Raw genomic sequence first — 13,241 nt, forward strand, 5'->3', positions numbered from 1 at the left:
TGCCCCATTGACCTCATCGCTTGCATCTCGCCCATCATTCTGTGATTCTTATTCCTACCCCATCCTTTTTAGAATTATAGTAGCTCCTTTATTTTCCTAGCTGTTTCACAAATTGGTGCAATGCTCTATAAGTACAAAGGAACAATGATTTAACTATTCAATCAGTTGTGGAGTTTCCATACCCTCAGCACTGCCTTGATTACATTTGGGACAGACAAATATGATCAAATGATTCATACAATTATTTTGTCTTTTATCAAACCTGAATCTATTTATTTAAAAAGTTAAAAATGGTATTAAGTTGTCCATTTTTAGTATAAACTAAGTTTTTGCTTGTAAATTTAAAATGGGCTTCATGAGATACATCAAGACAAGAAAGAAAGGCAAGTTGAACTTGAAGGAAAAATGATTGTGTTATCAGTTGAGCTGCCCAAGGGAAAATATATAAAACATGATGCCTTTGATACACTTCTATCATATAATCTCCACATAAGAACATATATTATGCTGGGCGGTGGTGACGCACGCCTTTATTCCCAGCACTTGGGAGGCAGAGGCAGGCGGATCTCTGGGAGTTCGAGGCCAGCCTGGTCTACAAGAGCTAGTTCCAGGACAGGCACCAAAGCTACAGAGAAACCCTATCTCAAAAAAAAAAAAATAGAACATATATTATATGCATACATGTCTTCCCTGTATAGTTGCATGTGTTTACAGAGAAAGAAGCACATTTAGGGAACAAGCTTTGACATCCTTATAAGCTCCTTCACAATCCTCAATACTTTTTTTTACTAATGCAAGCATTATTTTTCTATATAAATAATTGAGACATTACACTTTATTTCAGTCTGCATTCTCATTCAGAAGTAGTGGCAACCTTCCAGCATTTATCACTTGCTCATCCTCATTCACTTTCCTTTAGTGGAATTCTATAGATATCTTTGCATTTGTGTGTTTCCTGACAGTTCTCACCTAAGCCTAGGTATTCTGACATAGTGTACAGTCTCATATCCTTTGTCCTTTCCTCATATTTAATATGATAGTGGCTATATACGGAAGTCTTATTTCAACACCACAAGAACAATGTATGGCAGCAGAGCATACTTTGTGCTTACTGAGGGGCCTGTTACTTATGTTTTAAGACTTGGTGGTAAATCCACTGTTTAAAAGTTACAGCAACATAGTAAATTTTTTACAACTTAAGTATTTTTGTCTGACCAAGCAGAAGACTGCCTTCTAGATGAGTTTGTAGAATACATATGATTCTGATAGTGCTAATATATAATTAAGATTTTTGAGATTAAAGAAATTAATATCTTGTAAAGTGTGTTATTTTATGACTATCATCTTTTTAAAGATAGGTAAGTATTTTATATGGCTTGCAAAATTGACATGTCAAATACATTTCCTTACTAGATGCTTCTACTCTTACCTTAAAAGAAATGATTAGAAAGCATTTTACATTTTCTTAAGAGCCAAACACAAATATTTCTGGTTGACATTAATATGTGGAGTAGAAATATTCAAATATTATAAAGAAAATTGCTTTCAAATGTCATTTCTGGATGTACAACGGATTATTTCTTAGCTATATTTGTAACTTTTAATGGAAGGTAAGTACTGTAAATTTTAAGTAGTTCTAAAAACTCCTGTCGAGGAACTGGAGCCGTGAACATTGAATATGTATATTCACAGTTGTACCTGTATACTCACAGCTTCATGGTGTACACTGAAACAATTGTAAATACTGCTGAAACTCTTGTGTGTGGCAATGGGATCCAGGGACGAAACAAGTACCACCTGTAGAAGATTGCTACTGCGTTAGGAAGTTGTCCCAGTTGTATTTAATAGATGCCTGCTCTGAGAGTAAATATTCTAGTTTCCCAGAAGGATAGCATTGTAGTCTAACTTTTAAAAATCACTTGTAGTTGCTGTGATGTTCAACTTCCCAGACCCTGCCACAGTGAGGAAAGTGGTGAACTATCTACCTCGCGTTGGTGTGGGAACCAGCTTTGGATTACCTCAGACCAGGTACTGTTTTATTTGAAAAGAAAATAGGAAATATTCTTATTACAATCTTGTTAATTAACATATATTAATATTTGTATTTGTTTTGAAACATTACCTTTAGTTTTGTATCTTAATAAATGATGGTTATTACAGGTGTGTTTTATTGTTAGTCAACTGAATCATAATTTAAAAAATGCAGTATCTTTCAGAGAACATGTTTGAAAATACTACAAGAAAAAGTTTCTCTAGTTTTCCTAGGAGCATTTGTATGTGCACACATGCACATATATGTCAGAAGGTTTAATTCATGCTTCTTATTTTGGCCTATGGGGAAAAGGAATGTCTTTCCATATGATACCACTATATTCTAATCAAAATGGCCCAAAAAAACAGAAAGAGAGATAATATCCAAATATTAAGTATATTGTAAAATGATTGTAATGTGCATTACAAAGAATATAAATTAATACTGGCCCTTTGCAGACCCTTTGAAAACAAAGTAAAACTTTGCACCATCACATCCGAGGTGCTATCCCAACTGTGTTAGTCCTGGAAAGAGGTGCTGCAGATCCCCCCTCATGTTTACACAAAGGGTGTGCAGCAGTGTTCACTGGGCACAATAGGCTCAATTGTGAACAAGTTCACCAGCAACAGGAGGATGAGTGAACTGTGCTGTGTTCATACAGTAGAACATGTAATGGTGAGAACGAAGGAACTACTGTCACGTGTAGCAGCAATGATGAATTTAGTAGTGGAAGCAAGAACAATCACCTCTGCTTATGCACTATGTTTAACCAATGAAGTTGCCTCTAGTTTCTAAGGTTATTGTCAGCTCACTAACTCATTTTTAGAGAGTGGTAGTTCGTGAGTATGTATTAAGAGACTTGTGATGCTGGGTTGTGGTAGTGCTGGCCTTTAATATCAGCATTCAGGAGCCAGAAGCAGGCAGATCTCTGAGTTCTAAGACAGCCAAGTCTACACAGAGAAACCCTGTCTTGCGGCGGGGGGGGGGAGTTTTTGGACATGCTGCTTATATTGCTTACCTGAGATGATGGCTGTCCAGTGTGTGTATCTTATAAATTTTCACTAAGAACATTCTTTGGCTTTATAGTAAAATAAATGCTTCAAAAATAATCCTTAATTTTATTACATTTAAAGAACTACTTTTTGGGGAGGGGTTCATGAAGGTTACTCTGTAGCTTTGGGACCTGTTCTAAAACTAGCTCTCAAACTCACAGAGATCCACTTCCTCTGCCTCTCGATTAAAGGTATCAAAGGCATGTGCCACCACCACCCAGCTAAGAACTATTTAATCACATTGGATATTTTTTTCTTGAATTTTTTTGTCGACATATTTGGAATAACTTGAAACCATAATTTGGATTGATTTTTTTTCTTTTAATTTAGTAGTCCTTTAGTTTTTTTATCAGGTCACTGATTTTTGTTTTTAAAAGAAGTGAGCCCAAAATTAGAATGAAGAAAATAATAAGGACCAAAGCAGAAGCAAATGATACAAATACTTGAAGATGATTAGAAATGATCAATGAAAGTTAAGACTTTATTCTTTTAAAAGGAGTCAGATAAACGAAACACCTTAGCTAGACAAAGGAAAAAGAACACTTAAACAATCCATGAACATAGAATAGCTTTCCAGTTACGTTTTGTTCAGTTTCGCCCATCAGTGTTTTCTAGTTTTCAGTACACAGCATATCTCATCGTATAGGATTTGGAGGAGTGGAGGAGTCTTCACAGTGGGCTGGTACGCTAGCTGTGTTGAATGTATTTCTTTCCGTAATTGATTCAGTGTCGATATAACTGAGTTAACTTATTTAAGGTAGAAGTATGAACACAGGAATTTTCTTAGTGATCAGCAAGTAGGAAGCAAAGAAAGCTAATCCTGAATGGCATGGTCTTTTGAAAAATTCAGTACCCAGTGATACACCTCCTCCAACAAGGCCACATCTCCTAATCTTCCCAAATAGTTCCACCAACTAGGAACCAAGTATTCAAATATATGGCCATTCTTATTCAAATCACCACCAGGGGTTATAAAAGCTACCTTATAGTGGGGCATTGAGAGTCATGCATGGGAGAGAGAGACTTTTTCTAATCTGCTTTATGTTCCAGCCTTCAGAGAGCACCTAGGATTGGAACTTTGTTCTTTCTATCATGCAGCCATACTCTGCCTTGGATCAGTTCTTGTGCTTTTGCCAGCTCCTGTGCTAGATATTCCTCGCCATAGGACTGAGAAGGGCAGAGATTTGGAACCTTATACAGCAAAGCTATAGCAAATTAATTTTTAGTATGTGACTAAAATAGTTGAGGAAAGTTTTATTACTGTAAACATCTTTATCTGAATAAGTATCTTAATCTGAGGCAGAAATGTCTCCTCTCAGTCTCCTAAGCTTTCTTCTTTTCAGCACTGAAGAACGAGCTAAATTCAAAGGCAATAAAATAACATGAAGAATAAAGGTTATAACAGAAGTATGTGGAACAAATAATAAAACAGACCAATGAAATGATAGCCTATGTCTGACTTTAGTACCTATGAAAAAAGCAGACAGTATAAATAACAAAACAGAACTGAAAGATCTTGGAGCACATTGCTAGTGGCCATACCACAGTTGAAAGTGTTGGGAAGAAACACAAACTAGTTTATGCCAAAAATTGGACAGCTTATATACTTATAACAAGTAAAAAAATAGAATCATTAATTTAAAAAAAATCTATCCATTAACAAAAATCCTATGACCTTTATCATAGTAGTGATAGCTGTAGTAGCGAATCTAAGCAGATGTTCAAAGTAGAATGGTAACAGCTCTTCCCAAACTCTAGAATCCAGAGGATGATGCAGTGTTTCCTGACCCACTCTGTATGGGCAGTGCACCTCAGTGCCAGAAGACAGACCACTATGGGCTAGGAATTTGTGGACACAGACACAAAATCCTTGACAAAGTTTAACAAACCAAATTCAACAGTATAAATACATGATTATATAATGGCTAGAAATGCAGATTGGTTTAGGTCTGGAAATAAATGTATATTATTTAACCAACAAAATGCCAAAGCCAATTGATTGTCTTAGTAGATAAAGGGAAACAATTGGCAGATTCTGGCATGCATTCGTGACTGTAACACTGGACTGACTAGCAATAGAAAGATATTTGAACAACCTGACAAAAATCCCCTTTAAGGAAGAAAAACAGCACCTTCACAGCAAAAGCAGACATGTTAGCAAGGGGCCATAAGCACAGAAGGATTGTGAAAACTGTGAATTGCATTTCATAACCTGAGTAATAAATGTACATACAGTAGTGGGTGTCGCTTGTTAGAGTATTTAACAGTCCCACTACTTTTGACAAGAGTTTAGACAGTTAGTAAAAGTCTAAAGGAAACTCAGTATACAGTTGATTAATTCATGCTCTAAGAATCTCTCCAAGGGAAATGAAAAGTATGTTCATTCTGTGATATATGTGCATATCACAGTAGCATAAAACTAGAAATTTGAATGTAAATTAATTATATAAAATATATTTTCTGTGTTCATACAATAGAATATAATTAAGCAATAAAAAAGATATCTAATCATGCAATCATTTTGTTCAGTCTTATAAAGCATTTTCTTGTGAGAAGAGGCCTGATACAAACCACAGTGCCATGTGCGATTATAGGAAATACCCAGGAAAATCAGGTTTACAGGAATAGAGAGTAGACTGGTAGGTGCTAATGCTTGAACTAGGAATGGGAATTAAGTGGAAATACAGAGACAGGAGTTTTGTTATAAAAATGTTTTATAGCAGATTGTACTAACAATACAAAACTATAAAATTTCCTCCAAAGCCTTTGAAATTTCTACTCTTAGAATGAATAATTTTATAATTTTGAATTATGCCTCAATAAATGTTTTCAATACATAATTACTTGGCTCTTGGTAATGGGAAGAGCTCTGAGACTTTTTAGCAGGTGTTATATCAGTCCTGCTTCTCACCCTCATTCCCCACTGCTTATCCTTTGGCTGATTGTGTCTAAGTATTTACATTTCTCTAATTTGATCTAATTGTGTCTGAGTATTTACATTTCTCTAACTTGATCTAATTGTGTCTGAGTATTTACATTTCTCTAACTTGATCTTCTAAGGAACTACAATTGTTATTTAAAAAAAATTCACCTCAGTAGTTTCTTCTATCTTAATTCTACCCTACAAATTGCTTAATCTTGTCTTTCCTCTTGTTACAGTGTCTGAGAAAATATAATATTTAAAATTATAATGTTCAAGTTTCATCTTTAAGAGATAACTTTTAAACTTGATAGGCATGTGAATATAATTTTAGGCATTTTGTGGATTCATTTATCATACTGTTTTAATCAACCTATACAGATTTTGAATATTACAGTGACATTATAGTGACAGTTTACCTGAACAAGCAAAATAGATATAATAGACTTATTGCTAGTCTGAATCATTTGGTATCTATTAGTTTTGGATTGAAACATTGCTAATATTCATTGGTCTGACATGGATACTAATTTTCAGAATTATATGTTCCATTAAGAATATTGAATGAGCACAGATAGCTCATGATTTATTATTATAATTAATATTAAGTTAGTTTTATTTCAAATTCTCTTCTTTGAAGGCGTATTTCATTATCCACTCCACGTCAACTATTTAAAGCTTCAAATATGACTCAGCGGTGGCAGCACAGAGAGATTTCAAACTTCGAGTACTTGATGTTCCTCAACACAATAGCAGGTGAATTAAGTGCACACCTTGACTTATTTTATATAACAAGTGTCCATTGTGATATGGTAGGTTATTTTTACTCGTGGCATAAGAGCTTATTTTTATTACTATTTGAATCTCTTATTAAGGTAGATTCCTAGTGAGTTTTATAACTTTGTATATGAATGGTTGACTACTTAGAAATTAATTTTTTAAAAAAAAGAATTTATAGTTTTTAATACAAAATAGTACTTCTGTGAAGCAGTAGGAATGAAGAACAGTATAATTATTTAAGAACTGATTAATATATTAATATATTAAAATAAGTTTATGATGAAACAATGAGCTATGATAGATAAAGGAATATTTATGTTAAGACTCATGTGTGAAAATATAAAAATTAAATGGCCCTTACAATATTTCTAATATTGAAAATCACCATTGAAACTGTTTCTTAGAAAAATAAAGAATTGAAATATTGTTATGCTATGCATCTAGAGTAAGCAAACAGGGAGTCTACTAGTGTGACATTTGGGCTTCGTTCCATTAACTGACATGGTATATGTTTGAGACATAAAAGATATACCAACAGAAAAAGTTATTTTTCTACTCCCAGAGTAATTACTTTGCTTACTAATATAAGTACAAGTTGAATGTCCCTTATTTGAAATGCTTAGGACAAGAATGATTTCAGGTTCCAGAATTTCTCAGATTTTGGAATGTGTGCGGACTGTGAGGTAAGTATGTTTAATTCAAGTATTCAAATCCAAAATGGCCTGAAAACAAAACTTCATACTTCAATACTGTAGGATTTCAGATTTTTGGATTAGAGATGCTTAAATGACTTAAAAAATATGTAATATGAGAATTTAAAATGCAAAGAGGAATGGAGATTATATTTACCCAGTAATTTGGAATAAGCAGGAAAATGAAGTTTTCACCAGTCAGATAAAGATGTTATTTTGACAAAAGAGGTTTTTGGGAGGTCAGAAGTTAGTTTATGTAAATCTAAAATCATAAGCAAGCATATTAAATATAGTGTTTGAAGTATATGGTATAGTGTTTGTAGAAAAGTCAACGTTATAATTTATGTTCTCAAATTTATATGAGTACATAAGGTGTATTACTCATAAAGATACGAGGAAATGAATGTTAGTTTGGCGACATTGAGATAGAGTATTTTCAGTCTGAGTTGGCAGGCAGGTCATAGGTTTGTAAAGGTTTTAAGAATATGTAATACTAGAGATGTAAAAAATTAACTTGGAGGTTTTAGGTAGTTGGTAAACTGGGGTAAAACTACTAGGTGGAAGGCAAAATTAGGGAGCAATTACCAGGAAATGTACTGAGGGCCTGCACTGGACAGATGACAGAGGCCTTTGCGAGACTAAGTTGCCATATGAATTCACAAGCCGCAGTCCCCTGGCATACAGCTGACTCAGATGTTAGGTAAATGAGGAGAGACTGTTGGAATAACCTTGATGGTTTCTGACCTGTAGGTGGAGACTGCTCGTTTGTTCCCAGCAGCCCTGACCCGAAATCACACAGAAACTATTAATTACAATCGCTTAGGCTTCCCGTTAACTAACTCTTACATCTTAAATTAACCCATTTTATTGTTTTGTGTATCACCACAATGCTGTGGCTTACCGGGTAAAGGTCCGGTGTCTGTCTCCTTCAGCAGCTACATGCTGTCTCCTTGGCTCCACCTACTTTCTCTCTATAACTGTTTGGATTTCCCACCTGACTTTATTCTGCCCTGCCATAGGCTCAAAGAAGAACATAAACTCTAGGAGCACTTACCTAAATTTGAGGATGTTTTCAGCATTACTTGCCATACGATTTGGGGGAAGCCCTTAGCCTTTGGGCCTCAGTGTTTTCATGAAAAACTATTGATATTAATTTCACAGTGCGATTGCAAAGGCCAAATGAGATAACACAAAATAACATTAAATACAATGATTTGCACACAGATTACTAGTTTTTCTTGTTATTTTGATAATCTTTCATGCTTTACACCAAATAAAAGTGATATTTTCTTCTTTACCAGGACGGGGTTATAATGACTTAAATCAGTATCCTGTGTTTCCCTGGGTCATCACTAATTATGAATCAGAAGAATTAGATCTTACCTTGCCAAGCAACTTCAGAGATTTGTCCAAGGTAATGTTTTAGTAATTATCTGAAGTATATATATTTGCCTTTTATTTAAAAACAAGTTAGATTCATTTTAGTATGTTTTAAAAATCTTAAAATATCATTTTACCTTAAATACATGTTTTATCTTTTAAATACATTTATGTTATTTAGCTTTAGATTTAAAAATAATGTTTATAATAAATTCAATGACAAGTTAAAAAAATTATTGTACTCATTCTTCCATAAGCATTCAAGGAAACATTGTCCTCCATTAGGACCTTCTGAGGGCTTTTGTAGTTAATAAAGCAAATAAGTTATGAACAGAACTCTCCTAGCAAACAAGGGACTTCCTGCCTCAGGTTGCCATGGCTGTCTCTTGTCCTCTGGTAATTCCTCGAACATAAGCATGTGGGTCCTCTTTTTATATTTCAAAACTCACTATGTAAATCAGACAGATCTCAAACTCAAGCTATGCTCCCACAGTCTCAAGAATGCAAGGATCACAACCAAATATAGGTGATCCTCTTTAAATCTGATTGTAACTTCTGCAGTTCCTATCATTAACCCTTCTTAGTTTCTCCCTGTATACAGGAAGTCTTCCAGAGTTCAGAGCTTAGCTTCTCAGCCTTATGTCTTTATTTTCTTGTGGCCTGCCCTCATCTTGAAGTCCTTCCCTCGGTCCCTTCCCTGAGAATTTCCTCTCTCCTCTCACAGTACTTCCGTATCTCCCATTGTGCATCTTCTTGTTCCTGATGCGGAATTCTCGTTCATCACTGCCTTCCTACTGCCTTCCCAGTATGTGCAGATCAATAACTGTGTGGTAACCTCTCAGAACGTCAGATTTCTTCTTGCTCTTAGCACTGCCTTTCTTCTCAGCAGAAAGCCTAGATTATCCTGACTTCCACTCTCAGGTAGGGAATCAGTACCAGGTTTCTGCAGAAATGCTTTTATGGAGAAAGTTCAGCAGTCACCCATCCAATTTCCTTCACAGTGTTGTATTCATTCGTCCTAGACATGGTGCATATTGGGATTGCTGGAGTGTCACCCTAGTCCATCTAAGGACAGTGACAGCAATGCAGCCATTGACATTTCCTCTTAGTGAACAGTAGCATTTGGGATATGGCCATTGTCTGTTCTGTGCAGCAACTTTTCTCTGCTGTTGTGCCCATCTTTGTTCAAATCTAGTCCTCAAATGCCTCATATTTGCCTCTTGTATCTTTGCTCTTCTTTTTCTAAAAATATAGTCCTGTGAGTGAAACACGTGCTGATCAAGACATGAGTCCAGCACCCTTGTGAAAACGAGGTGGTATGCACCTGTAACCTTTGTGCTGTGGTGTAGAGACAAGCAGATCCCTAGGGCTTGCTGGCCAGCTACTCTAGACAAACTGTGGGCTCCAGGCTCAGTGAGAAACACTAATTTTAAAAAGTGGAATGAAAAAGCAGTTAAGCAAGCCATTTTGTTGTCAACCTCTGGCCTCCAAACAGTCAAGTGTGTTTGCATGTGTATGTGTGTGCATGCATGCAAACAGAAATATTTAGAGTATGATATAGTGGCTTTATTGTTCTTAATTCTTATCCCTTCGATTATAAAGGTATCCATTTTGAGATATTTATGAGAAGTTTTACTCTTAGTTGAGAAAGGAATACTTCTTTAAAAAAATGCTTTCAGGAAGAATTGCAAGTGCACCAAGATCAGTACTGGGGAACATTAAGCTACAACTGCATACCATAAAACTATTTCCTTTTCTATAAAGCGCCGGTTGTTCAGATCTTTCAAATGTCATTCAGGTTCATGAGAATGGAATTCTACCAGTGCTAACTGCCTTCATTAAATATTAATGAAATTAGTGAATTTAAAGTTAACTACATTATTTTAAATGAAATAATCAAGTGCATCACACATTTAGAAATTGTACTTTGTATCTATAAAAAGTGCGATTTACTTAAAAACTGCCTTATTCCTTGGAGTAGAAAGATCTCCTGAAACTCTAAGCAATACATGTCTAAATTTTTGCTTATACATACATTTATAGGAGCATGTATTATATATAAATAAGTTCTATGTATACAAATGGTGATTATGTTAGAATTATATTAAAATTTGTCCCAAAGCAGGCATTACTATTTGTTTAAATAAGCTTCTGAAATCTGGGAAAACATAGTGTGCAAAGCATAATTTAGAGCATAAACAGATGTTATGCTATTGCTAAGTAGATAATGTAGCCTGACTGGCTTTAAAATGTATCAAATTATTTATGTCCATTTAATTTCCCCAAAGCTGGTTTTCAAAGGAGTTTTAGTGCTTTGGCATAGAGCTACAATTTTATTTGGTAATCTTTCCCATTGTTACACAGGGAATTTTCTTCCTGATGCTGAATTAATATAATCAACACCCTTTCTTCTGAATTCTTTTTGTGATCAATCTTTTAGCACAGAAAAAGTGTGAATGGAGCAGTTAAAAAAATTTGTCTTCTTAGAAATGAAGGAATATTGAAAATTGGGAAAAACCAAGAATTGTCAAGAAACAAGAAAATACTTTATTTTTTATTAATTAGAATTCATAGATTGAAAATGAAGGAAGTACTAAGAAGAGTTTGAGAAAAAGAACAAAGAAAAACCCTTTTTTACCCTTGGAGTGCAAAGATGTGGTTTGCTGTTATGTCCACTGGGCACATACAGAGGAGCTGCGTGCTAGATGGAGGACCACAGCTCATAACGTGCTTTCCCGAGTTTACCTTCCAAAGACTTGGGAGAAGTAAGCTAGTCTTAAAGTCCGGTGTCAGCTCTGTGAATTCACTGCTTTTATAACCTGTTACAATGCTATTACTCACCCTCTGTAATCTACAGCTCCCAGTGCTCTTGTTCAGTTGCTGTTTCTCACAAGGGAGTGTGCAGAGCCTACAGAGGACCAGATGAAAACGCAGCAGATTTTGTTTACTCATTGCTGAGTAGCTGCTGATTGTATTGGGTAGTTCTCATCCCTCCTCTGCCGTGGTAGATTGGTGTGTATATTTTTATGTATGAGATACGTCTCTCTAACATGCACATTTACCATACAGTGAACATCTTGACCTGGAATTGACTACCGACATTTAGCTGCTGTTGATCAGACAGCACTTCTTTATCTCTTTAAGTTTTAAGTGCTGTTTCTGACGAATGCCAGTGCTTTTAGTCTGCCCTGTAACAGATACACCAGGAATCAATCTACCATCTCCATGTCACAGAGGGGGGAGAATGCCTTCGGGTGGTGGAGACCAGTGCTCAAACAGTTTGGGCAGAACAGCATTTATTTTGTTTTCTATTTATTGAGATTTACTGAAACCAAAGGAATTCAATCTATAGGAAAGGCTTTATAATGGAAGAACAACAGCTAATTGATCTTAAGTTGTTTTAAAAGTATAATGCAGAAAAATAAATGGCTGATGAGATACATCCAGAATTTTTACTCCTTGTATCAAACATGGGTGCTGTTGCCATTTTGATCTTAGAGATTATAGCATAAATTGTTTCACATGATGTTTGGGAGTTGTAGTCTGGTCAGTATAAAATGGTGTCAGAGCAGTTCAGGATTTATTTGTAGGAGTGGGAGGGAGGCTCCAGGAGTTGCTTTCCCCAGGAGCATGTACATGTCCTGTCTTCCCTGTCCCCCAGTATTCACAGAGTGGGAGACTAAGATTGAGTGACGTGCCGGAGGTCCCAAATCACATTTTCTTCATGCAGTAATCTCAGGTCTGTCCCTATCTGGAGAACTCAGGTAGAACCAGAAGCAGTAGTTTAGACTGAATAGTTACGTTACATCCATTTCCTTCCCAAGTCCATTTGCCTTTCTTTTTGTGTTGGTAAAAATGGCAATGGATATAGTTCTTGGAAAAATACAAGAAGCTTCTGATGCTAGAACACCATGTGCAGCAGAAGAAAGTTATCACTAAAGACAGAAAGCCTTGGGGACTGAAGAGTGAAAGTGCCAGGCCCTGATACTGTCCCGCTGTCCAGACATCTGTGCCAGTCCCGCACAGTGAGACAGGGCTGTGTTGCCCTTTAGACATACTGATGGAGCAAGAGAAAAGACTCTAAAAATGTTAGCATCTTGGGTTTTCATTCAGTACCCACCTGGTTTACCTTCCTGAAAACCCACAGGGACACACAGCTTGTGCTCCACGTATGCCTGCTATCCTAGCGCCTCATTTTAAAGAGTGAGTTGTAGCTAGAAGGTAAACATTTAAACACAGCCTACAGTGTGAAAGGGTGACAAAGACTACAGCAGCCAGAAAGGTGTAAAGAACAGCCGCAAGAGGAGGTACGAAGCAGCAGGAGCGCCTTAATAAGCAAGGATGTGTTAATTATCATTAATAATAACTATTCAAATTAATCAGGT

General features: G+C 35.8%; 1 protein-coding gene across 5 annotated transcripts in view; it reads left to right on the top strand.

The window, feature by feature from the left end:
- The window catches only part of Lrba (LPS responsive beige-like anchor protein), a 478,393-nt gene that overhangs the window by 325,199 nt on the left and 139,953 nt on the right, over positions 1-13,241 (top strand). For all 5 annotated transcript variants that reach the window (XM_075950353.1, XM_075950356.1, XM_075950355.1 and 2 more), the window contains exons 42-44: positions 1,926-2,028; positions 6,645-6,760; positions 8,778-8,890. In XM_075950353.1, coding sequence (XP_075806468.1) covers positions 1,926-2,028; positions 6,645-6,760; positions 8,778-8,890 — 332 coding nt within the window. The remainder of the gene's footprint in view (positions 1-1,925; positions 2,029-6,644; positions 6,761-8,777; positions 8,891-13,241) is intronic.

The sequence above is a fragment of the Microtus pennsylvanicus genome, chromosome 16 (genome assembly GCF_037038515.1).
Source record: "Microtus pennsylvanicus isolate mMicPen1 chromosome 16, mMicPen1.hap1, whole genome shotgun sequence".
Taxonomy (NCBI): Eukaryota; Metazoa; Chordata; class Mammalia; order Rodentia; family Cricetidae; genus Microtus; species Microtus pennsylvanicus.